Below are 26,790 nucleotides of genomic sequence, written 5' to 3' on the forward strand. Positions count from 1 at the left end.
AGGTAACTGGGACTATTTTTCTTTTAACAAGTGAAGCTGCTTGTTTTCCATGATTCCAATCGTCTGCTTTCTTCGCAGAGCGATAATGCGCTGTCACGCGAACCGCGCGACGTCCATAGACCTTGGCGCAGCATGCTTAGTCATGGTGAACCACTGCCTGGCTTTTTCACTACGATTTTTCCCCTGTCTCTCCCTCTAGTTCTAGCTCTCTTTTCATTTGCGATGGAGCAATAGTTGTTCGCCGGGTCAGTGTATCATCCCTAGGCGAAGAAATCAGACAATGGAGAGGACGGTGGCATGCACATTGCTGAAATTGCGAAACCTTCTTCACGACTTTTTTGTTGTTGTTGTTGCTGTTGTCGTGCTGAAAGCGCCTGACAGCGGCTTCCACGTTAGAGTTTATACTGAACACGACAGTAACAATCCTGCTTACCCTAATCACTTTAGCGTCCATATAACATCCACTTTCCAGTGCTAATTATAGGTATACTAATCTTCAGTGCCACACTGGAGATTTGCTCACCTGTCCAGCGTAGCGTTCTCGTGTCCTCTCAGTTTTTCGATGATGGGCTGGATGCCGAGCATGAGGAACTCGTAGCGCAGGTGCAGCCGGAATTCCAAGTGTTCCTGGCCCGGACCGTAATTCAGGATCGCGTTCACGAAAGACATGATGGCCGTCTTGAGGTTCACCTCATCCTTGTACACGCCTGTGCTCCGGTCCAGGTCATTGAGCACGGTCTGCGCACAAACAGCAAGACGGGTGGTCAGAACATTGACTCGGTAATTGATTGACTGATCACTCAGTGGTCGACAATCTGATGAAATACCGATGTTAATAAAATAATTCGTCAGCCGTTTAATTAGTTTAACATTCCGAAGCAACGTTTTGGATGTGCCATACGTGGGGATTTCTCAAACCTGTAACTTAACGGTGATCACAGACGCAATTGTGTTAGCGTCAATGGAACACATAGTTGTGACCGGGAATCGAACTGCGACCTCATATTTCGCAGCAGAACATCCTAACTATATTGAGCCACCACAACGGGTTAGAGTGAGAATGTCAGTCACTGTTGAACTTTTACGTAATAAGATTTCAAATTGGGCCACTCGGTAACAATTCGCACTCCAACAACCCCACTTACCACAAGGCAGAGCTAGTCGCTGTTAAAAGTGGTGCTCTATCGGAACGGAAACTTGCTTTGCTCAACATATTCTCGGGCACTGAAAATCCACATGGCGGAAGTTTGCGAATTATTTTGGACCTGCTGTCGGTCTTCAGTGTGAACCGAAATCAAGATAAAAAGGACTTTTCTGGGATCATCCTCCATTAAAACAGGCCGCTGCGACAAGCAATCGAGCCAACAGTGCTGCCAGCCCTAGGTAAATTTCTCTAGATTTAGTTATCGTCAGTCTTGTTTGGAGAAAAAGGGAAACATATTTGTCCAAACCTAGGGAAATGTCGCCTTAAGAAGTGGAGGAAAGAAAAACTCCAAGTCGTGAGAAGCTACTGCTGCTATGCCATGTTGACTGAAACGTGTAACTGCTAATGGGACCGCGTGTTTGCAGTTCATTCACCACGAATTTCCAATGCTGCTGCAAGCTAAGCACGAGTTCTTATTGTACTGCTTCGCAGTGAACGCATCTCACATAGTAAATGTGTGTGTAGGTGCCCTGATCGCTAACCAAGCACTGCTACTGCGCTCTTACCGTTCGGACCTCTAGGGGTGATTTTGATATTTCTGCACTTTGAATATAGTAATTATCTCTAAGCAGCTATACAAACGTCTTGCTGCAGCACCAAACAAAGCAGCACAGGCAAATCTCGGCCTAAGCGCACTCATACAGCGGTGAGCACCCGACTCTGTGCGCGTGTACTGAAATTTAGCGGGAACCGCTAACAGGCAGAGCAACCTTGGAATGAGTTCCAGTGGCCACGTGTTTGGGCGAGTTTTTGCATAGAGAAAAGAAAAAAAACAAGTGGCCTCTTATTTGCGTGCTTCGCTGCAAATGACAAGCAAGCGCATAAGCGTGGTAGTGCTACATCAGTACATGACACGCAGGAATTATTTAATGTACATGTTTGACATTGTCCTCGTGAAGGGGCACACTGTTTTTACCCTGTTAAATTCTGTAAAGAAGGTCCAGTGGCCATCTTCCATGTAATTATAATAAGGTGCCATGTCCATCTTGGCGATTTGCTGCTGTTCATTGCTGTTTAGCATGTAGAGCAAAGTATAAATCTGCTGACGTGTTCTGTAAATGTGAGCTTCAAGCACTAGGCTTTATTAGCCTACCTTGCACTGGGACGTAATTTCAGTATGACTGCAGCAATATTTTAAACAACATATTAAGCCGTACGAGCCTAGAAATAAACTTAAACGAGAAAATTGCCAGTCTACTTGCATAACGCTAGTAATAAATTACCTTTAAGAAATCACAATGCCAAAATAAACCACACCGCATCTTCCAGATCTAGAGAACTCTAGATAATTTTTAAATCAAATTTGTCGGTAAACTGACAACTGAAGTTGGCAGCACTGCGAATGGAATAGCTAATGCTAGGCAGCCGACCACCACATTTACCTATCCACCGCAAATGTCGCCTTGCTAAGAAAAGTGCGCGTGAAGCTGTTCTGAAAACTCTATTCACATCATGTAGCTACAAGCAATGCAACACAGCTGGAAACATCAGGGGCAGACAACGCTACACGTCTTCGCCGTCTCGTCTGTTTTGCGCTTTCTGCAGCCATGCATGTGTACAAACCAGTCCCACTGGTTTCGCAGAACGCAGATCGGATCGAACATCTGATTCAGTATACACATTAGTGTAACGCGGCCCAGTGGCACCGAATCACGCTGCACACAAGGGCACTGCACCTCATCAGCCAGGCAGCTCGTTAAAGCAGCCACTTTTTAGCCTCAGTCGATAGTCCTGAACTGTGCAGCTGAAGCAAATATGCCAACTTCACAGAGTGCTCGTCATGCTCATTGTCTCGCCCAACATTCTATGAGACCTTCATCTATCGATGTATTGGTGGTTACAATGGTACATGCAATATTTCCTTCCACTGGATGGGATAGATAAAGAAAATCTCGCTTAATTAGAGGTGACTACGTCCCTGAATGCTCATCAAGAACACATGCTTGATGTTTATAGATGGCGGTTTTAGTAATGCATCATTGAAACTTATCGTAACCATCGCATTATCCGCGAAAGAAAGAAATTCAGTTAATTCCCAGTCTGAAAATCCACGCTGTCTTGGCTTTCCTTTTCATGTTCTATCAGTTTCAAGGACTACAATTTGTTTTGAGGTTAGAAGACATCAGTGAGAGAACGAAGAAACGTTTTAAAGCAATTTTCTTCCATTCTTGACAGTGACTGTGCCACCGGGCTGCACTACTCTACATAAAAAACACTTCCTCATCTCAGATTCTGTCGCTCGTCTGGTAAACTAAATTTGAAAAGTCACGTTACTTAAGAAGCGCTTGGAGTATTGCACTTTGATCAGTTCCCGCAAGAATCACAGGGACAAAGTCACGGTGGCTCACCTGGAATCGCGTACGTTCGTACGCGTGCTTCTGGTAGTGCAGCATGGCCTCGAGCACTTTCCGATGGCCTCCGGGAACGAGGCACATGGCGCCCAGGATCTCAAGGACAGCGATCTTGGTCTTGATGTTCTCGGTGCTCAGGCTTTGCGCTATGGTGTTGATGGCCGTAGGGTGAGCCAGAACGTGGGCCCGGCCGTTCTGCAAAACGAAGAGGACAAAGAGGGTTGAAGCTGAGTAAGTTGTTCGCTCTGATGGCTACGATGAGCTCCACTTCGTGCCATGGTGGCAATGGCGCGAATTTGCTATATCTCTTGTTCCTCCATTAAGCAACTGTGAAATCGTTGAAAGGACGTACAAAATAACAAACTGCACCTTTGCACTTAGTGTCAACTAATGCATAGTATTCCTCTGCTCCGATTCCATTGTACTTGTATCTATTATTCATCTCTCTGTCACTGCGACAGTTCTAGTGTCCGGCACCATGAGTGTTTACACATATCTCTAGAAAAGGAAAATAGAGCGGTTAAAAGCGAATGAGTGAAAGGTAATTTTACCTGCAACATTACTGTGCAAAAACACGAGTCTGCCAAACTTCGTCAATACACCAAAGTCTCGTTGTCGCTTCATTCCATCGATTTAAATAATGAATCGCCATTTCTTATGCTACCCGAAGATAGAGCTTACGCCATTAAGCATCAACGTGCTTCAGTATTCTATTTTATTAGCTCAAATCTACATTAAACACAATGGCAGCGTGTTAAATTTTTCTTATCTACAAGTGCTAAGTGTCAAAATTTAGAAGATTGAAGATGCACTTTATTGCCGTATATTTAGTGTACTGTTGAAGAGTTCTGAACTACAAGGTTAATTCCCGCACGTAAGCTGCTATATAATTAGAAGTTTACATTAGGAAACTTGCTTGCTGCTTTACTCCACCTCAGGCGCCGTAGAATGCTTCGCTCTTACCGAGTTGTTCATCAGTGCCTTCACGCATCCGATGAGAGAGGTGTGGATGGGACTCTGAGCCGTGTTGTAGTCCATGCCGACCAGGAAATTTAAGAGGCAGATAAGGCCATCCTGGTCCAGAAAGCGAGTCACGAAGCTGCAAAGACCAATCACTGAGTTAAGAATACCACGAATACCGCAGCACTCTATATTATTGGAAACGCCATTCATTCATGTGTCATGTGCTAGTAATCAAAGATTTGGGGTGAGATGCAGCATAACAGTCCACGAGTGACTAGGAAAGAATTTATCAACAATGGGACGAACAGGAACATACACAATGCTGATAAAGAAAAGTGTCCTTGTCAAAACGATGACACCAGGTGAGCATAATCTTGCTCGGCCACACTTTAGCATCAAATTTACATCTTACTGTGAACCTTTTATCTCGTTACTTGAAGAACATGAAGTGATTTTGTATATGCTATACCGCCTTGTGCTTCCACCACCATGCTAAGAGAGAAAGTTAATCGAGTACGTTGGTGCACATTAATTTTGATGGTTAACTGAAGTATTGGTTGCAATTCAGTGTTCGCATTTCGTCCATTCATTTCCTTTCTCTTGGCGTTGTCGCGATGTGATGATGGAAATAACGCTTATGACTGGATGAATGAAAGCGAAATAATTTTGTGCGAAAATAATTCGCTAGAGCCCATCTCACGATGAACGTCTACATTAATGCGATTAGCAGTGAATTAACGTAGCAAATCGCTTCACTTTTTCCCGATTAGCAAGAATTGGTGGGGTAGATGACTGTACGCATTTTTCAGTTTGAAGCAAGGAAAACAGCATCGGAAAAGGTACACGAAGAGGACGCTGCAGGCGTTGTACAGACAACTAATTTTGGATGTAGAAAAACAGATTCATTTATTCTAATTGTTGCAAAACATTTGTTAGATTTCTGTCTCACGTCGTGTCGTACGCATAGTCCTAAGAGAACCTTCGAGTGAATGTGCGTTGACCGCCAGTTTACGACACAAATTGAATGTTTATTGAGTCAGTACTTCGGCACGTGTGATTGATTGATTGATTGATTGATTGATTGATTTTAACGTCCCAAAACACTACTGTGGCTATAAGTGAGGCCGCAGTGGAGAACTATTAATTGACAACCTAATTGTGTTTAACGTGCACCTAAATGTAAGTACACGAGTGTTCTTGCAAACTGCCCAATTGGACCACGACCTCATGCTCAGCAATTGAACTCTACTGCTACGGAACAACCGCAGCTGTTGGGATGAACTAATTTGTTGGAGTGTCTAAAGGCGTCACTTTCGTGCACTAAATCTGTTTTAGAGAGGGAATTCGTTTGTACTCTTCTGTGTTGTGCCATGTTTCCCGAGCATGTGCATCATGCTAATGAGAATGTTGCAACAGCGACGCTTTTCTATGATGCATGCTCCTTCAACGACTAACTTGAATTTTGTGGTAGCTATCTTTCGATAGATACAAGCAAGAAAGCGATTTGTGAACAGACCTTCCCAGATGCAGTGCATCTCTTGGGCTCTGCCAAAAGCATCTCTGTGTTTGTACCACTACTATCGCAAAATTTCTGCAGTCTAGTACGAAGAATTCTGTGCATATGTACAGTAACATATGAATTCATCTTTAACCTAGAATGACAAGCATTTGTTGTGCACTTTTATACAGCCTTACCTGTTCGGTTGTGTACGGAGTGCAGTTTTGAGGTTATCTAGAAGTTTGGCACGGGTGTTGACTTCCTCCTCTTCTCGAGGAAACAGTAGCTGCAATAATAAAAGAAATGTCCAGATAATGATCACGCACTTTATACGAAAGAAAAGTTGCAGTATTAATGAGCATAAGAACCAATGTGCCTACAATGTTGAATTAATTTATAATGCTGATAAAGGAGTGTTATATGAGAGCTTTAAGCTTCTCAAAGCTAAACATCACAGAGTTACAGGTGGTTCCAAGATGTACTTCAGGCATAAATGTAGTTGAGGAAATAAATTAATTTGTATGTGAAAAGCACAGTGACGCAAGATCGAAATTCTCACAGAACGATCTTTCTTCAGGCACAAGAATTGTAGGAGGTTGAACGGTGTGCTAAAACCTCGTTAGTGTTTCCTCTACATAAATTTATATAAGACAGAAATCTTTAGGCCAGCAATGATAACCTATCACTGCATGTAACCCAACCTTACCATTTGGATGATTTTGCTTAACTTCCTTTAATATATTTTCATTCGTTTAAGGACACAACCTTACGAAGAGGATATGGTGTGATTCGAAGAATGTGAACTTGTTTAGTATATCTCACATCGTTCAGGCATAGCCGAGTGACCTGTTCGCAAACAATCTAGGATCTACGATGTCGGCCCAGTCCTGTTCGTCTCGGTTTTTGTCCCAAACCACAAAACACTGGTACAAAAATAGTTCTCACTTTCTCTAGTGAAATTCACAATAGAGCCGTCACAAAACACGGTAATTCGTTTCAGAATGTTGGCGAGATCTGCCGCAGCAACCTTGTTTGATTATCTGTGAGAATAAACTGTACAAAATTCATACACACTTAAGCCCTAATACGAACAGAAAATCGCCAGCTGCATAGTGGAGCCAAAATATTAATTGAACGCAGTTCAGCACTAAATTTGCAGAAGATAGAAAAAAAGGCACTGCGTCAATGGTCATATTTCCTTTAACTAATGTGAATTACAGCCAATTTACTTTTTTTTTCTTGCGGACTCTTTAGCAAACAAAACCATCCAATTTCTTCTGCACAGATTACATTATTGCGCCCTTACTAAAACTTGTCGTTGCGTATTATCAACTTCAGTCGTCAAAAGTTTAGCAAATCGTTTAAAACAGCGCATCAGCGTCAGGCCTGACAGCTTCTAGCTCTGCCTCGATTTTCTTGTCAGGTAATGACTTGCCAGGTAAGGACTGAAACACGACAAGGAATTGCGTGTTCGATGCTTACCATGGACATAGCGTTCACTCGTTCAATGTAGTAATCTGGAAAATGGGATGATGTTGTGTCGTGCTGTTCCTGCAATATGGAATTGAAAGAAAATATATAATATGCCCATGTAGAAAGGATGAAACCTTTTCTTTCTCTCCCGAGGTAATTCAGATTACAAACAACGGCCTTCTTGGCGAGCTGGCCAAGCCTGGCAATACAACTTTAAAAGACGTGAATATATTCACAAGTCTACAGTGCCAGAAAAAAGAAGGAGAGGAAATTACGTGAATTTTGACCAATTGGCTACTTTCACAAAGGCAAGAGAATGAAGCAAGGAAAGAGCGAAAGAAAAGGCACAATAGTTTACACAAGCGATGCGCATTGCTCAGGACACTGCGTTTGTATTGTCTGGCACTTAAGTATTCTACAATCCCAAGGATCAATTATCACCGCCACGGCCAAACATTTTTGCGGCTACCGAAGGATTAAGGCATTTCCCAGCATTCAATGATTAACCCTGTCTTGGATCGCTGGAATCCACATTACGCCAGGAGTTTCTCAATCTCATAACACTACGTCGTCATCTGCCGTACGCGACTGCGCTTTCGTTCCCTCGTCACCCATTGTGTAACACTAATACAGAACAGGTACTACGCGTACAGTAATACAAAACAGGGTGTGCGCATTACATTGCTTGCCCAAGTACCCTTATTTATTTGAATCTTCACTAGTATACCAACTTGGCAAGATAAAAGCTTGGGCCAGTTGCAGGCCATCCTAAATATGCTTGCAACGTGATGTGGTGCTTAAGTGTGCCGTAAATTGCTCTCATCGATAGAGTTAGTTAATTTTAACATAAACGTGCTTTTCAGGTGAGGTAGAAGCGACAGCGTTTCCACCTGGTAGGATTGCATGGCAACGGTGCTTCAGTACTATTTTTTTTTTCATTGCACAAACCTATGTGAGTGGTATTTCTGCGAATAAAATCAATTAGAAGTCACTGATGTCCGTTTTTATTGTCTCGTGTGTCTGCCAACGTTTAACGTTGCGTTGGTAGCAAACTTAAGATATCAGCTACATTAATTTGCTTTCTGATCACTACTGCCGTTTAACTTTATCTTGACGTTACATCTAACAAAATGGTATACCCGGCTAGACAATCTGTGCTGAACTGGCTTAGATGTCAAGCCATTTAACGACAGCGAATGACGTGACACATTTCTTACCGTTTTCTTGCTGAGATAAAGCTGCCACTTCTTCTCCGACGGCAAGTTGAACATGACCTCTTTCTTGGCGGCCGTAAGGTCAAGTTCATCCTGTAACAGAGAAAACGGGCTATCTTACAACACATTGGTACATCTTAGCGTCCACCGATCTCTGACTACTCACACATCATTGAAAATTTTACAACAGTGTTCGTTCACAGTAAGCTACTCATATCTGACAACTGAGAGGAATGAATAAGTGGTGTCTAAATCCACGTCCAAGTGACGGCCCTCTGTGGGCAACATAAATATAACCCGAAGGTTATGCTTTTGATATTTGCAAGCACCGGGCGTAATTGAGAAGCCGAGAGCATTTCATAGACAACATTTGTGGACCTCACTTATAGTAATGTCAGGTTATAGATACTCTTTAAAAAAACTTTTCCGACAGAGCTCGATTGGCGTCGCCATGATGTCCGGTGGACTGTTGCGAAACCAAGTTGATCCCGCGTTGCTCGCGCTCAAAAAACACTGCACCAGCAGAAGCACGTGCGCTTTTTTTTTTTGTCTACTCACATAGTCGGCAAATTGTGTCATTGGCATTGCTGACACTCTCGCTTTTCTGAAAATAGCTTTTATTCTCCATATCAGATATTCCTTGCAAAATATTATGAGATCTGCAGAAATCACTGGACCCGATAGGACTAATTGGTCCGCTCTTGGGTATTTCGCCTGTGTGCGAAGTCATGTAACTCAGGACTTACGAACCCAGCGCTTCATGCTACTACGCCAGACGTGTAGCATCGCGCGGCACAACGACATGTTCTGAGAGTATACTTAATAAACGCTGTTTAGCTATGTACTTCGCGCATTTTCGAAGGCCCGGACAATATTAGGTGCTATAGATGGGGTGCAAGTCCGCACCCATGCGAAGGCTCCATCTAAGTAGCAGACCCAGATCTAGATGGCCATAATTTTGCAGGTTGCATGCGCCGGAAATTATTGGGGAGCCGTAAACACTCCAACTGGCGCTTACTGATGAAACAGCGCAAGCTTTATGCACTGCAGATATCACCAATGCGCAAACTTCCCTGCAGGGACACATTCTTTAAACAGAAATCTTGTCTGTGAAACAGTCAGTCTCAGTCTTCAAAGGTCCTGTGAAGCGTTTATCGGCTACGAGACCAGTGACAAAGATTGTGCTTATGTGCTTGGCGTCCGAGATCCGACTGCGCTCTGGCAACCGTTGCATCCCATAAAGAATGTAGACCTATTGCATATTGCCCACACTGGATTACCGCCACAATGCTGAAGGATGGACGTGCTGGCGATCGCAGGACGTGCGTATAAAGTTACGGACCACGTGCGCTCTACTACGAATCCCGTTTAGTTTGCTGCGCTGCTCTGGCATACAGATAGCGTGTTCGCCGCATACGATGGTGTAGCAAACGAAGACTTAATTCCTCACAATGGGATAAGTGAAATTTCTTGGCATTCTCCTGCAATGCACCACGATTGTGCAATCGACTACTACAAAGCGAAAGCGGCAACGGGGACAGGCCTTGACGGCAGGCGCTGCAGTTTCTTTGTCCAGTCTTACAACACTATGGATTCCGCTAGACCAAGCTACAGGAAAAAGAGGGATGCAGACAAAGAAGTGCTGCATGCAGCTACATCTTATGCAGTAAGTGGCAATCCCACTTAGTCGACCTATAGCACAGCCGATGTAGCCTCGCAAGCGTTAGAGTATTCGGCCACACAGTCGGGGTCAGCTTGTCGCAGTCAACGTTGCCCGGCATATGCTTGGCTCAAGCGAACTTCGCTGCTGTGGCCTAACGCAGCTTTAGGCGAGTGACGTAGCTCAGCAAGACGATTGTGTAGCTCACAACTGTGTAAAACGGATAACTAGCCATATGTGCACTGTACACATTTCTCCAAATATAGCGTTTGACTGGAGAATTGGCTCCACTGTTAACTTTACTGTTACTATAAGTGTGACATACTGACGAACGGTCGGCAAGGTGACGAAGCTGCCTATTTCCCAAGTGAAGTCGTTGCATTAAATGCCGCATTAAATTTTGCGCACTTCCGTATACGTCGCTACCACGGGGTCTGCACACGCTGACACTGATTGCATAGCGACACGCAGTTGTGTGTTGGCATGTCGACTATCAACGAAGGAACGCTGGAGAAACCTGCAATTGGAGCCTGCCCGCGTCCATCCCTCGCAATGGCGCTCGAAAACCAGCTTCGCCTGAGTTAAAACTCGTTGGCGGGCTAGTTTGTTAGAATCCATGATAGAGTGTATAAGCGCGACTGAACGAGGACGTAGAAAGAAACAGATACACAGGAGAGCGCTTCACTTGCAACTATAGATTTTATTTTCGCACGCATCGATATATATGTATACCGTACGAGCGGAAACAAACGTGGCAGTCTATGTTTTCATCACCATGCCTTGCACACGTGTACGGTTCATCGATATGCACCGCTGAATGTTGTTTTTTCCTCTCACGTTTGTTTCCGCTCGTACGATATATGTATATATATATATATATATATATATATATATATATATATATATATATATCGATGCGTGCGAATAAAATCCATAGTTGAAAGTGAAGCGCCGTCTCTGTGTATCTGTTTCTTTTTTCTTTTTACGTCCTCGTTCAGTCGCGCTCATGCACTCTATCATGGATTTGCCTCAGTGCAGCACAGGGTTGTCCACATTATACAAGTTCCCTGTACAAAAGGGGAACTCCAGTTCGATTGTTCCGCGAATACAGAAATGACGGTAATACGTAGATTTCTCAACCAGCATGCTTCTCGCTTGAGACGTTCTTGTGGAGTTGTTTATTACGCTTCATCTTTCTGAATTTCGAAAAACTCGATTATCTTTAACTCAGCAAGATAGTACGGTTCTGAAAACATGCATTATCACTGCGATTTCCTCCACCTGTAACGGAATCTTTTGTTGAAAATTATCAATTCGAAAAGTCAGTCACATTGCTGTTTCCAGCCATAATGGCGTAAGGTTTAAGTTCACCCTGCGCAACTCCAGATATTTCCACACTGACCGAACCACCGTACTTGCTGCTCTCGCAGACCTCTAGCGCAAGATATCCCCGCTATCAATTTTTCTAAGAAGCTCAACGCAAACATGTGATACCGAGATCCGCGACCATGCTTTAAAACAGCGCCGGCAATCTCGGAAGCCACGCTGCGTGGGCGTTCACGTACCACCAGCTCGGCGAACTTGGCGTTGAGCTCGGCCTCGTCCGGCATCGGGTGCGTCGGGGTGAGCAGCGGTGGCGGGGGCAGGGTGACGACGCCGTTCTCGACCACGTGATAGGTGATCTCCGGAGGCTCGTCGGGCCCCGATGAGAAGCAGGAGCACAGGCTCGCCGCCGCGCCACCACCGCCATTGGCCTTTCCTCCTCCCGCGCCTCCTGCTCCCCCGACTGCACTCGCCCGATTGCTGGCGACCCCCCGCCGGCGTCGAGCGGGCATGGCCGGCAGTCCTCCGGGAAGCGAGAGTACTAGTTGCTGCAAGAGAGAGAAAGAAGAAAGAAAGGTGAGAAAAGTGATGCTCGTTTGGTTGTCTGTAGGCCGGAAGAACAAACCTGACACTCGCAATCACTCGCCGATATTTTAGCAGGCTATGTACACACACTCCCTCGCCACTCATACTCCCCGACACTCACACGCGTACGCAGAGTCACTCCATCTATGGTGGGACTCTGCGTAAGTACGAAGTGTAACTCTGTGTAACTACTACACACCCGTTCACACTTACCGGTACTTGCGCTGCGCTAGTACTTGAGTCCGCTAACCCACTCACGGGCAATCACCCGCACACAAACTCACGCTCGGTCACGCTCGCCGACAGCCATCTACGTTCATACTCACGTACACTCAATATCACCCTTAGTTGACTTTCCGTTGATACTCAAGGTACCAAGCACTCACTCCCGTTAACGCTCACGTCCGCTCACACCGATTTTATTATTTAATTTTATTTTTTGCAATAGATTGTTACACTCTGTATGTATAACTGGTCTTCTCTTTATTGACTACAACTATTGTATGTGTGTCTGATTTCTGTACCACTCGTGTGCTACTGCTTGTAGGTGTTTTCTGGGCACAATCAAGCTGCTCATGCAGCTTTTTGCCAGAAAACCCTCCAGTTGAACCTGGAAAATAAACTTACTTACTTACTATCTCGAGCTTGTGGAATGAGTATGGAGTGGGTGTAGGCCAGTGCACTCGAGAGGATGCATGCCGGCCTATGGATTGTTCGTATTAAAGGAGCGGTAACACGAAGGTCTATAGACTTCACATAATCATCAACGCGCGAACAAGGGATTCCTTTAGCGTGGAGCCAACGCTTCGACGAGGGGACAGTACGCAGTGTCTGAACGGACACTGACGAGAAAGAACAAATTAGTTTACTCTGTTTAAGTATTCGTTCGCAACTATTTTCCTTACTTTCTCAGCAAGTGATTCATTATTAAAAGACAAAATGCAAACCAAATTTTCATTTTGTTTTTCAGTCATTCAACCGAAACTTCAGCGCCAGTCCGTCCGAGTTACGTCATACATTTTGAATGGCTAAGTAAAACTTCTCGAAACTTGCCGAGTTCCGAATTTGGCGCTTTTAAAACGGAGCGTCGTTAATATTTACTTATGAATAACTAATTGGGCCCGAGCAGATAGCCGTCAAAATTTATGACGTCACGGTGAGACGGTGCGGAAACGTCACGGCGGCGTCGCCACCTGTCTTTCGCTTTTGCGCCTTTTATTGCATGACTAAGGCTTTCGTGGTATGTAATGGGCTGGGATAGTTTAATAACAAAGCTCATATTATTTTTCACTTTTGTGTCCCAAGTTGCTACCGGTCGTTGCAGGTGGCCTGCAAATAGATTAAAAATTATGCTTTCATGTAGAATGCCCATTACCCATTCGTCATATTTGACTGAGGTTCACGTGTGGTACTGACTTCCATGCAGAAAGCTCTTCAATTCCAGTATGGAAATCCCCGTGATCGTTCCAGCGTTATGCAAGAAATTGCTCAGTACGCTAATACATGCGTACTCGAGTCAACGCATCCGCACCGTGCGAGCGACGAGGCGTACAATGCAACCCGATAAAAAACCGTGCGAATTCTTCACGTGATCACAGGGCGCTGAGGCCCAAACCTGTTTTTTAGGTTTAGAAGTTATCGTACGTCATCCATGACGACGTAAGAAGTCGAACGGAAAGAAAACGATGGCGAGTTTTGCAGTGAACCGTGGTTCAAGGATGCGACGTTTCGCATAGGAGTAACACAATCATTCAAGATTTGCCGTTTGCGCCACGGCTCGGAAAAATAGTCGAAGCGTTTCGGTGCAACAGTTATTTCTCTTTCGTATTTTCTGTTTTCTGGTATTCCGACTGCCACAGTACCGTGCTTTAACGTACCGCTTCACGAAACAAACCTTCCGGTCAGCAGACATTAGGCCAGTTGCACTTTTTGCGTCGTTCAATTCCGAGCTTGTATTCAACCATCACTTATAACCATGGCCTAACGCTGAGTCTTTTACATTTCTGGGCGACCGCAGTTAGTCACTGTAAGTAAATGTGCCATGTCCCAGTTAAATACTAGTCTACGTGCCCTCAGCTATTTCGCAACCATAAGTTTAGTCAGCACGTATTAAAGATCAGTATGTACTCTGCACTTTACGGAACACATCTGCATCGGCCAGTCACACGACGCCTACCAGATCCGATTCATTGCGAACTTTGCGCTGAATATTTCGCACCAGTACATCACCCAGCAAGTGAGGTGACTTTGGTGCAGGATGCATTCTATTCCGTGTAATTCAGTGAGCTCGTGATCTTCCTTTAGGTAGCAGCGTTTAAAACCCTCACGAAGGATACTTTCTGGTCATATATAGCTGACATATCTTGTGGCATGCTACCTGATCACTTTCTCACATACATTTTCCGTTCACCAAAACCTTCCGCGTAGCCATGGTATTGTCGTCTTCGCTCCTTGTTTAAATTGGCCACTGATTTAGAAAGCTGAGCCGATGACATCGAGATCAGCATATGAAATCGACCCCGAAAGCACGCCCCAACTACCAAAGCCTCTCACCCCCCCCCCCCTAAACTATTTAAAAATATTTAGGCAGAACGCATCAGATAATGAGTGACAGTCAAGCGATAGCTACCCGGTAGACTTGCCTTATTGGTTAGCTATACTGGTTTAATGCTATCAAGCGCGCGAATTCAGTGAAGTAGCACTGGCCCCCCCCCCCATGATCGGCGCTCGTTACAAACCACATTAAAACGTAGTATCACCATCGGCCCAGTAAGTCACCGTCTTTCATGGCTCTGACTACGGGATCGGACATGTTTGCTCAGCCAGACCGTCTCCCGAGCAAAGTGGGCGGAAGAGCTGTGAGCACTGTCAAACTGTAAGCACTGGGGCGTGTCTTTACATAAAGTCGTTGATTCACCAAGCATTTACCTCTCGCGACGGATCGTCGACGTGTGTCCGGGAAGCTCGGGTCGCCACGGCTGCGCATCTTTTCGCCATCGCGTTCACTCGACGTCGTCACATCACACGCGGTACCGCGGCAGATCAAACCAGAAGCGGCGCCACCGCTGACGATGGCTTCATCACCGTCGACCAGCTTGCGACACATTCGCTGAGGAAAGCCCACTCGATGAACATAGCGTCACCAGGAAAGCGTGCGTAAGGAGCGTCGAACGTTTCACCCTCGGCACCAACCAACAAAAAATTATTTCGAACAAGCTTTTGTCTCGTCCTACAATCAGCACCGAAGCAGTATCGGAAAAGCGAAGTAGCGCGCCGTACGAGACAGGAAAGGTCAGGGGGCCACTCTGGCCACTCTGCGCGTTACAAGGTTCGCGAAGCTGGAAGGAGGATGGCGGCACGTAAGGAAAAGGACGGCGAATGTGACAGCACGTGACTACCTCGTCACAACTATGCGATCCTACGACTCTCTAGAAAGCAGACGCTGATCCCTCGGTGAGATAAGGGCTTCGACGATAGCGCCGAAGTTGCCGAGTCTCCGTTGCGGCTGTTGATAATTAACCTTGCCGAGTCATGTGCGGGCAGGCAGTCAGACTCGAACTTGTGACTAGTACACGACTAAATGAGAAGTCTTCAGCGAATTGCATTTCTAATAACGGTGATGCAACCACCACATCTGGAAACATCCGACGCTTATGCGTCCATACAGTTTATTCACACAGGCAGAAATATCATTTTAACAGACATATAGCTGGTTATTTTCACCTCTTCAACGGGGTACACGATGGGCCGATGCTTCTCATATTGTCCTTGTCATATTCAAGCATCGAAATAAGAAACTACTTAGTCCCTCACTGCGGAAATTGACATTTTGCTAATGAAGTCGTTTAGCATATCACACGTTCCCAGCATGACACCGTTTTTCATGTCTGAACGAATCGTTGACCACAATGGTAGCTTGAGTTAATTTTTTTTTTCCTACAACCCCTACCCTCGCTTTTTCACTGCTTAATATGGGCCGATGACAATACCTCTTGTAAATGTTTAACACCGCTTTTCTTTAGGCGGGCCGAGAATTGCTATCTATGTCCATTGAAGAGCTTCCTTGCAAGCTTTAGCTATCAATAGCTTGAACTATGCCTTTAACTATCATTTTAACTATGCGAAAGGAGGTGCCGTAATTGCAGTAACTAACTGGCCAAAAGAATCACAGCACTAGGACAGCGCACTTGAATATGCATTTTCTCGCTGCTCGCTCCGGCAGTGTAAAATAGTGTTACTGTATATGCTATCACAGGTAGCATCTTTGGTAGCATATACAGTAACTCTAGCGTTAAACGAATATTAACTCCATCTATCAATAGGTTCGCTCCTCTGCCTCTCACAACGAATTGCCCTATACTGCAGTATATAGTTTGAAGCCCAGCACGTGATGAATCAACAACAAATATGTGCTTTCTTTAGTTACATTTAAACATGTCACACATTTCGCATTGCTCCTTAATTCAATAATTTGGCTCTGACCTTTTTCTCTAGTGTAAAGTTGTATATCTGAGCACAATTTTACGAGAGAAAAAAAAAGCACGTTATTTTCCGAAACAGTAAACCTCTGCACCTTCCTGACCCCTTATCCCTTACTGTGTGCAATCTGCGTCAAAAGCTTGCGGTATGCAGGCTCCGTGAAACAGCCGAATTTATTCCCAATACTTTGCCTACTACAATTAAAAGAGTACAAGGACATAAATTGCTAGCGTACACTGGTTGAGATCAAGCAAATCTTAATTAGGCGTTGCGTGCCTTGTCTAATGAAGTTTTCAGTTCTTTCTCACAATGGGATGCGCTTGGTAAACTTTCGACCCCAAGTCTACACACCTTTCGGCCGTTACCAGCACACATCCCTGTCTACTGCGAGTACGTGACGGCGAGGCACGTTGGCTTGAGCCTTTACCTGCTTTTCGCTGATTAAAGATTGTTATCGATGCATGCAAGCGCGTTAATTACGCACATCGAGTAACTCCGATCAGCGCCCTAATTGGGCCCAGCTCGGCCTCTTAATTCGCGATCTTTATCGGAGCATGCTTCTGATTCCGGCCACAACGTAGCCGTCTCAGCGACCCACCGTTTCTTCGAATGGTTATCGTGGCGGTCGTTGCACGACGTAATACATTGTAGGCCACTCATGACTTCTCCGCCATCCGGACGAGCGGCGTGTTGCAACACCACGTGACCTGCATTGCAACGGCAGATGATCGGTGCATGTATAACGTACAGTAAACGGTTGTGGCACGACGACGGATTCATCGAAACGAGTGACATTGTTATCCCCTAACCCCGGAAGCTCGCATCGCGGAATGGGGCCAGAATGGCCTGTCGTGATGGGCCACAGGGTTGTTCGCACCAGACGTTCTCCAAGGATGAAGTCGAAACGCCGCGAACTCGGATGACAGGAACCGCGCCGTGGTTGCTTAGTGGCTTTGGTGTTGCGCTGCTAAGCACGAGGTCGCCGGACCAAATCCCAGCCACGGTCGGAGGTCGCATTTCCACGGGGGCGAAATGCAAGAACACCCGTGTACTTAGATTTAGGTGCGCGTTCAAGCACCCCATGTGGTCAAGACAAATCCGGAGTCCCCCCTCAATCAGATCCTGGTTTTGGTGCTTAAAAACCCGTAATTTTTTTTTCTCGGATGAAAGAAGAAGACGTTCGTTTTTATTCTCGCGGCGTCTTATCGCCTGATTATCTCACAACTCATCTTGCGCACACCTCCCCGTACGTCACCACCTCATAACATCGATGCTCGCCTTGTATATATCTCTAAGCCCTACATCGCCTCATGATCTCGCGACTCGCCTTGCGTATACACTTGTAAGCACAATGTAACCTGATGAATGACAGACGTAGCTGTCACCGCTCGTTGTGTACCTAACGAGGCGTGGCGCGTGCAATATGAAAGAGCAATACGAGCACATGGATGACTGACGTAGAAAATGTACTCAAGCCTTGCTATTATCCACTTGCCCTCTGATCCACGAGTCCAAATATCGTTTATTAACACGCGCTATTGCACGGCATATTTCGTTTGAACGCGTGGCGCCTCGCCTTCAGGTCTTCGTTAGTTTTGCGCATTTTCCTAGTCGCTGTTCTTCCTTTCTCCTTTTATTGCTTGCTTCCTTGTTTGCTGGTTGCGCGCTTGGTCAAGAACTGCGCAGTGTAGTAAAGTAAGGCTAATGGGGGCCTTTCATGCAAAGCTTCCGAGTCCCACAGTGCACTTTGCAACGCCACGCGTGAAGCGCTTCGAACCGCGACGTCAGAAAAGTGTGTCGATGCCTCCTGGGAGGTTACTGAGTTACGAAAGCGTGAAGGTTATCAGCGCCGTGGTTCACCTGTTGCAGCTTCCGTTAAATTACATTAATAGCCTCCGCCATGACAAGCGTCGCTTCTGCCAGACCTTCATGCTTATCGATCTCGGAGGCCACGTTGAAAGCGCTCACTCGGATCAGCGGTGCGAGGTCGCGATCTCAAACGTACCGGCCCTTACAGATAGCGTTGATCCGTGCTGATGACGAGAAACACGCGGAAATTCTCAGCATCCCTAGCATTGTCGCGTGAGTGTTGGTGCGGCCGGCGCTTGCGCGGTCTCCCCACCGAGCTCGCCCCAGCCGCCGGTGTCCGACGCCAGATGTCGACACGGATAAGGCGCGCGCGCGCGGCGCGCTGTCGATTTGGTCGCGCCCTGTTGTTGTTGGCCGCGACGTTTCGGCGCAGGCGCGTGCTAGTCGGCTCGAGCCTCTCTCGCGGCCGACCGCCGGTCGAAAGGGGTCAACGGCCATCGCGTTTCGCCAGTCGATCACGCGTCGAAGACAAGTGCCATTGTTTGTGGCCCGTCGACTCTGCCTGGCGCGCCGCGGCGGTGGGCGGTAACCCTTAAAGCCTGTTTCAGAGGAAGTAACAAAACGATGTGCGGACAAGGAAGAGAATTGAAATGAAAAGGCAACGAAAGACGGGGCGCCACGACTGCGCGCATGCGCAGAAGCAGCCCCGCGACACCGAAAGTGCAGAGAAAGGAAGCCGAGTGGCCGGTGCCGCGTGCCGAGGAGCAGGATGAAAGCAACCAGACCATAGAATGTGCGAGCTCGTGGCCGCTGCAGTACAACGGCGGCGATGCAATGGTGACGCAATGCGGCGCCGTCCCTGTGCGTACGGCTTCCTCCGCGGTGAAGCCTCGAGACGGTATTATGCGAACGGCGGTGGTTGCATACGTGTAAGGCACGCGAGCGCAAGCATTTTGCGGTCGTACGCGCGCTTCTTTGATGCGCAGTACTCGCGCAACCGGTACGACGCACGAGGAATTCCGCGGTTGCGCTTACGCGTCGAATAATGATGGACTCGCGCTCCGTATACGTGCTAGCCCTGAAGCGAAGACATGCGCTCGCATGGTTTATACGCATTCGCGTGGCCCATCAACGACCTCGCCGCTTGTAATGGCGCAGACCATTCCTTTGAAGACGTGTATGCGCATACGTGGTGGCACGCTTGCGTGAGTCTGTCGAGCCCGCAGGTGTCTGCAGGTTTACTATACAGTGAATCTTTTCGCGGTGCTTGGACACGTGCGGGTGCAACCGAGTGATTTCGAGAACGATAACGCTATTTCGTGGTGCGAGAGATGACGGGGTGGGGGGGGGGGGTGCGTTGAGCAGCCACTTCATTAACGGCGAGAGGGGATAATCGATTAAGCTCGGCGCGCTGTGGCGCTTGGGGTCATAAGCGAAGGTAGAGCTGGTCCCGCTTTCAATTTGTCCAGATCGAGCGCCGCTCGATGTGTTGACGAGTGCGCGTGGCTGTGATGTAACGCTCATCAGGAACTCGCGGAAGACATTCGGCTTCTCCGTCGTTGAAAGCGCACCCTTCTCCTTACCGGTTTATACGTAATTCTAGGTCGTCTTCGCGAAAGCGAATGTGTAGGAAATTATGTAATGAAAAACAAGTTTTGCGGAAGCATTTAACGTCTTGCACAGTGTCTTGGAGGAAAGTGAATTATACTTTCAGATGTACGGAGTCCGCGAAACTAGAGAAAATCACGTCGCATAGCTCTGCTTTGTAGATTCGGGTATACACTGGCATTTGTGCTCGAGCTGCAGTTTCTTGGACGCTGTCTGATAGAAAGGTCGCCCTGACGGTCTGACACGGTACCTCCTATTGAACTAACAGCATATGTGAATATGAGACTCTTATTTCAGGTGCTCAGTGGCTATGGTGTTTGGCTGCTGAGCATGAGGTCGCGGGATCGAATCCCGGACATAGCGGCCGCATTTCGATGGGGGCGAAATGCGAAAACACCCGTGTGCTTAGATTTAGGTGCACGTTAAAGAACCCCAGGTGGTCAAAATTTCCGGAGTCCTCCACTACGGCGTGCCTCGTAATCAGAAAGTGGTTTTGGCACGTATAACCCCAAATATTATTATTATTATTTCAGACTGTTTCAATAAACCAAACCAACCAAATTTCTGCTAAAGTAAGAGGACCAAGACGGGATGGCGCAGGGTAGAGGCGATTGGACATCTATGATAAATTCATTTGCTCTGTTAACAGATATAATTGTGGGTTCGCCCTGATAATTATTATGATGATAGTTCATGATGATGCCCTGACCATCCTAAAGCGACCATGACGTCGAGGGTGCGACAGTTTGGGCGCGGCAATAGCTATAATAAAATTCGCCTCTCTTTTTTGTTTGCCTGTTTGATCTACCTTTTATTGTCGCTGAATGATTTGTATTCTTTTAAAAGAATACTATGGCAATCGCATTTGCGATCGCCATAGTGATATAGTACTATTGCACTTCATGAAGGTCCTTTAGGTCTTTCAATGGTCAGCTATCGTTTATACGTTTCACGATTCATTCTCACGAACAGGATGACCTCGTTCCGACTCAAGAAGCTCCCTTTCTAGAACTGAAAAAATAAAATAAGGAAAGAATGGAATTCGCAAGAGAAATTGACACGCATTGTTTGCTTTACTCCACGCCTTTTTGCGAGCGCAGATTTCGCGACTTTTCCCAAGCCATTCATTGGGCAGAGACTCATACACTAAGCGCGTTTAAAGGCGTCTGCAGCAAAGGCATACCCATCGAGTCAAGGGGATTAGCCTCGTCGTGATGTTTGTCGCCATTTTTATGCTTGTGGACGAAAACTTTCTACTCCGTGTCAAGACAGCAGGCGACAAACGCGCAAAGGACGTATAGAGCGTAGCGGTCAGTTCATGTTCTATTTCTACAGCTCCCTTCAACACCCTCCCCCCGCCCCTACTCTTTTCTTCCCTTGCTATAATACTGCCATCTATGCCGTTTTATTTGTGTATTCTCAGTCGTTATCGGTCTTTTACAGTATGTTTCAAGTTAACAGCCAGCGAAGTGTAGAAAATGAGTTTCCTGAGCTTTTTCAACATTTTGTTTTCTGTCCGAGCTCTTTATTTCATTATTGGCTTCTTCCCACTTTACTGCCTTGCTGCTTTTCTTTCGTAGGGCGTTCTGTCTGCTTATTCCTAACAGTGTCCCCAAACCTCCCCCTGCAGGCACTGCTTGAGAGCGTATTTGCTCTATATTTTGCCTCGCTCGACGAGAGCAGCTCGGAAAGACGGCACTAGCCACCCTGAGGAGCCACTGTAGGCATTGGAGCAACGAAGAACAAACACCTGGTGATCGTCTTGCCACGGTGCGCACGAAGACTGTGAACCAAACGGCCGTGAAAAAAATAAAAAATAACGATATTTCTTTGTGTCTTTTGTTTACTCTATCCCAGATTGTTTGTCTGTTTCTGACCGGTGCACCACTTCAAATGTTCCTTCGTGCTTGTTTTCTTAACGCTCAAGTTCGCGGGAAACGAACCGTTTCGAGCGAAGCGTCAGTGCCGAACTTCGCAACACATAGCCGATCGTCAGGCGTGGCACGCTTCGAAAGACGTCTGCCGTCGATCGGGAGTGCTGCCGCTTGCCTACGGAAACGCTCCGGAGATACTAGCGGCGCTTTCAGGCGCTGCCAAGCGAGCGCAGTAAACGATTAACGGAAGCGACTACTTCGGCTTTTCGAGGGCTGCGACGATACATTATGCGTGCTTGAGTAGCCTATAGTGGTTTCTAAACGGTAGTACCGTTACAAAAGGACTGTGCAGGTAGCCATGCACACACGTGCCTTAAAGACAGGGCGTTTGTGTTTAGGAGGGCTCCCGGGAATGTTGTGGGGGTGGTGGTGATGATGATGATATCGATGTCACCTTCTCTCAACCGGAGTGATCGCAACAGCTGCTAGCTTGCTTGAGCTACTTGCGTATCACCGTATAGTAATCTAGCATCCTGCCTATGTCTGATTGATCTCATAATATACACCTACATGCCAGCGATGAATACTGTCGCCATCTGTCCTCCACTCTTATTGCGATGGATACTCAAGACAAATTTTAGCCTTCGTCATCGCCATGAGGTTGCGTGTAAAGTCTAAGTGCGATAAACGACGAAAACCTAAATGACACCTGGTGGGAGCGCGCCCGCGACGCTCATTGTGTTTCCTTCAGTTCATTCACGACAGGCGTCGTTCTGATTAAGTCAAGCATGGGCTTCAATTTGGAATGTATTTTCGAATACGGGGGTAAGTGACCATTTGTGACCACCCCATTTTAAAAGCATGCCAAGGAGCCTTCATCATCACGAGAAGCAGGCCAACCGGGTTGATGAAGCAGGGAGAGCGGAGAGCCGAGCCACGCGAGTTTTATATTAGACGTTGAAATGCAGATTGATTATCATGTGAAGGGATGTGTTACGTGTATACAATCGCAATAACATATAAGGCAAAGAAAAGAAAGGCTCAACAAAGCGTCGACGCTAAACAAGATAAGGTCGACGTAATATAGGAAATTAAAGTCAAGCGCCATCCACTGACTGGCCGCAAAGCAGCGTCCACCATCTTGATAATGGCGCGTCAAAATTAAACTGCTGGCCTGATAGCACAGCTGCTGCTATCACCCTCGTACTATGATGTTCCACCCCTGCTGTTCACTGCTATAAGCGAAGTAAACGATCCGTGGAGAGATACCGGCCACAAACTAAGGTTGCTTATTCTCAGTTGTGGGCACAACAAAACGACATCCGCTTGCTAAGGACCGATACGACGGCGCCAATGGAGAGGATGTTGCATACTGGGTGCTGCTGTGAGCAGGCAAGAGTAACATTTCTCTTACGCCTTATTCGATCTCTTGCGTCATTACTGTTATTCGCAAAATACTACTCCTCCCCTCCGCCTCCCCCCTGCACCTCAGAAAAAAAATTATTTCTGTTACTTTTTCGCCCCCTCATGCAGCTTTGTTTAAGTTTTAGCTCAATGGCAAACTACCTTCCGTACTAAAAATTGTTTAAAAATGTCGTTTAGTATGTGACCGCGACATTTTTTTGTGCTTTTCGTAACAATGCACTGTGAAATTTTAAAAATTTTGGCTGCTAAAGTACTTGATGCAAATAGAAAGAAATTACCGACGAATACGTTACTTCCTAATGCGAAATTTGAGCGCAGCAAATAAGCTGTTTCACCTTTTCGATAGATTGAGGCAAAGAAATCGAGCAACACATGTATGCGCTATCACAGAATTTTTTTTTATTTTTCACACGTATTCCTTTAACAAAGACTCCACTAGGTAAGCTTCTGCTTCGGCGGCACGCACCTCTGCATTCTGACGGCGACGGCGCTGGGCCTCTGCTCTAGCAGCTCGTTTAGCAGCAGCAGCAGCAGCAGCAGACGGAGGACTTCCATCGGTCGTCTCGCTCATGGCTCAGAAAGAACTGGCAGATAATTTCGCAGTGGCGAACGGCAGCGGCAATTTCGGCTCGGGCGGTGCACATATACAGATCCGCCGCCACCGATCTGGCTCTCTGATTGCCACCGCACAGGGCGAACGGCAGCGGCAATTTCGGCTCGGGCGGTGCACATATACAGATCCGCCGCCACCGATCTGGCTCTCTGATTGCCACCGCACAGGGCGAACGGCAGCGGCAATTTCGGCTCGGGCGGTGCACATATACAGATCCGCCGCCACCGATCTGGCTCTCTGATTGCCACCGCACAGGGGTTGCATTGGAGGAGGAGCGAAGAAAGGAATTAAGTTCGAGCCGGCGCTTTGACAACCGGAGACTCGCAGGAAGAGGGGGGAGGGGGGCCGCGTGTACACCCAGCGGCAAACGATGGGGGCAGAAGCGCGCGCAGCAAGCGGACAACACGATAAAGGGAGGAGGGAAGAGATAGCAGCGACTGACTGATGCCGCTGACGCCGATAGTGAGTCAACCCCAGCTGCGGAGTCGGTTTCAGGGACAACGCCGCCGATGCCGACACAAACAATATGATACCCTCGCTTCCGCAGCGCTAAGAACCAGGTCTAGCCGTGGGAAGGTGGTCACGTATTCGTCGACGTGCCGGGGCCTACGTGAAATAACCGGCGCGTCGGCAACTGAAGAGCACCCTATCCGCCACACAAGAACAGGGGGGGGGGACCCTTTCCTCCTCTTTCTGCATGGCGGCGACGGTGTTCTATGCAGTCACGTTATCTTGACTCTCTAGCGGCGTCAGCGGCATCCAGCGGTATCAGTCGGTCGCTGCTAGCGCTGGGGGGATGAAAGGGGGGCGGAGCTGGTTACGAGGCCGACGACAACGCCGACGACGACGCGAAACCCAGGAACGGACGCCAAAGAGCTGCGCTCTAAAAAAGAACACATCGCGGAATGTTGCCGCATACATACCGCAGTAATTTTTTTGCCATGCCGAGTGAAAAACGACGAACTTTCTATAAATGAGCACGATGTTCACGAAAATTGCATTTCAATTCATGTTGAAAAAAAAAACATCCGCTTTGACACAATAGTATGAGCGTGTTGTAGAGCTTTTATTATTGCCATTTATTCACTGAGCATTTCAAACAGCTCAGCAAGGTTCATTAAAACAGAATTACTTTTGGCAAGCCGGTAAAATTCAAAGTTGGTTATTAAGCCTGTGGCACATTGCTACTGTACATCATAAGAGCAGTGCACTAATGGTAGAGATAGACAAGACACGCGCACTCTATCCCCAAGCTGTCTTTTCTTTTTTAGCCTCGGCATGCATTTGGTTTACCCTTTCTTCTTTGTCTACAAATGAATTAGTACTAAAACCTCAACATCGCAGCGCCTCTTCCGAATATCTTTGACCCGCAACTATTTCAAGGCCACAGTTTCAGGTGTGCTTTTCTCGTATTCGAAGATGTTAACTTAAAGGACATTACGGAATCTTATAAATTCTTATCAACAAATATTTATGTTAAAGTCGCCCGTAGCGTTAAATATACCTGGGGACAATACTTCCACACAAACCAGAGCTAGCACGGAGGCTTTTCAAGACAGCATGCGTTAACAGCACCTGCAAACATTTGGCTTCTTTGGCACTGAATTATCGTGATCTTAAAGCGGTCATAACCTCTCTGTTGTAACCTGTCTGATGCTATCGGCACCACCAATGAAATTCCTTATTCACACACAGTCCCTACAATATACAACCTCGGCCGGGTGTAAGTGCAAAGCGGAAAACCACGACTCCGACGCTTGTACGACCTTGCAGCGAGTTGGCGCTACGGCAGTTATTCAAGAAGGATAGCGGGGAACCCACGAACGCTGAAGATGTCTAGGGAAAGGGGAATGTTCGTTACAGTGCGCTCAGAAAAAAAACCTCTCTTCGTTTGCTCCTCTCAGCCAAGTGTCGCCTACCAACGGGTGATTTTTTCCCGAGTCCCCTTCCACAGTACATGTTCTTTCAAAGACTTCGCTTGTCCGAGCTCGTTGCTCAGTTTTTTCGCCTTCGTGCAGTCTTCAATGAAGGGGCTGATCCCCGGGATGGTGCAGTCTACAGTGTCCATGCGTATGTGTCACTTGTTATGTCGCCGTGCCACTGGGTATGTCCCATTGCGGTGATCGTCATGCTGCTATCGCCACGTCATCGTTATCATACACTCGTCACATCGCCTCCGTCGTTCCATCGACGAATGCGTCCAGACATCACTTGGACTTTCGGATCATTTTGGGAGCGGCCCAAACATCACTTTGTGAGTGTGTTCGTGGGGGGAGGGGGGGAAGCCGAACGCCAGGCCGGGGTACACTTGTGCCCATTTGAGCCAGTGGGTGCCCGGCGGCGGTGGAAATCGAACCCACACCCTCCCGCAGCCGATGCGAGTGCTCTACAATTAGACTACGGCTGCAGTAAATGAGGCTGTCGGCATTCGATCGCAGTTGTACAGGTCTTGTCAAGTCGTTGTCGCCATATAGTCATCGTCATGCAATTTATGTTTTCGTGCTCGTTCCATTGTCATAATTCAAGCTTCGCGAAACGTTTCTCGTCATACCGTCGTTGACAAGCTTTCGTCATATAGTCATCGTCATGCAGCCTTCGTCACGTTGTCGTCATCACACACTTGTCATCATCCCATTGTTCTCGCCGTCATTCCGTCCTCGTCATTACGCCTTTGGCTGCACCAGTGTGTACACAGAAAGCCGGAGAGCGTT

General features: G+C 47.0%; 1 protein-coding gene across 3 annotated transcripts in view; it reads right to left on the reverse strand.

The window, feature by feature from the left end:
- Nucleotides 1-26,790, reverse strand: part of DAAM (disheveled-associated activator of morphogenesis-like protein) — a 148,858-nt gene that overhangs the window by 25,696 nt on the left and 96,372 nt on the right. For 2 of the 3 annotated variants that reach the window (XM_075674992.1, XM_075674993.1), the window contains exons 2-8: nucleotides 11,929-12,234; nucleotides 8,707-8,796; nucleotides 7,499-7,567; nucleotides 6,214-6,302; nucleotides 4,519-4,654; nucleotides 3,553-3,750; nucleotides 524-738 (exon numbers count right to left, since the gene is read on the reverse strand). In XM_075674992.1, coding sequence (XP_075531107.1) covers nucleotides 524-738; nucleotides 3,553-3,750; nucleotides 4,519-4,654; nucleotides 6,214-6,302; nucleotides 7,499-7,567; nucleotides 8,707-8,796; nucleotides 11,929-12,234 — 1,103 coding nt within the window. Of the gene's footprint in view, nucleotides 1-523; nucleotides 739-3,552; nucleotides 3,751-4,518; nucleotides 4,655-6,213; nucleotides 6,303-7,498; nucleotides 7,568-8,706; nucleotides 8,797-11,928; nucleotides 12,235-15,199; nucleotides 15,545-26,790 lie in introns of those variants that run through there. The other variant, XM_075674991.1, reaches the window with a different exon arrangement.

This window comes from Dermacentor variabilis, chromosome 11, assembly GCF_050947875.1.
Source record: "Dermacentor variabilis isolate Ectoservices chromosome 11, ASM5094787v1, whole genome shotgun sequence".
In the NCBI taxonomy this organism is placed as follows: domain Eukaryota; kingdom Metazoa; phylum Arthropoda; class Arachnida; order Ixodida; family Ixodidae; genus Dermacentor; species Dermacentor variabilis.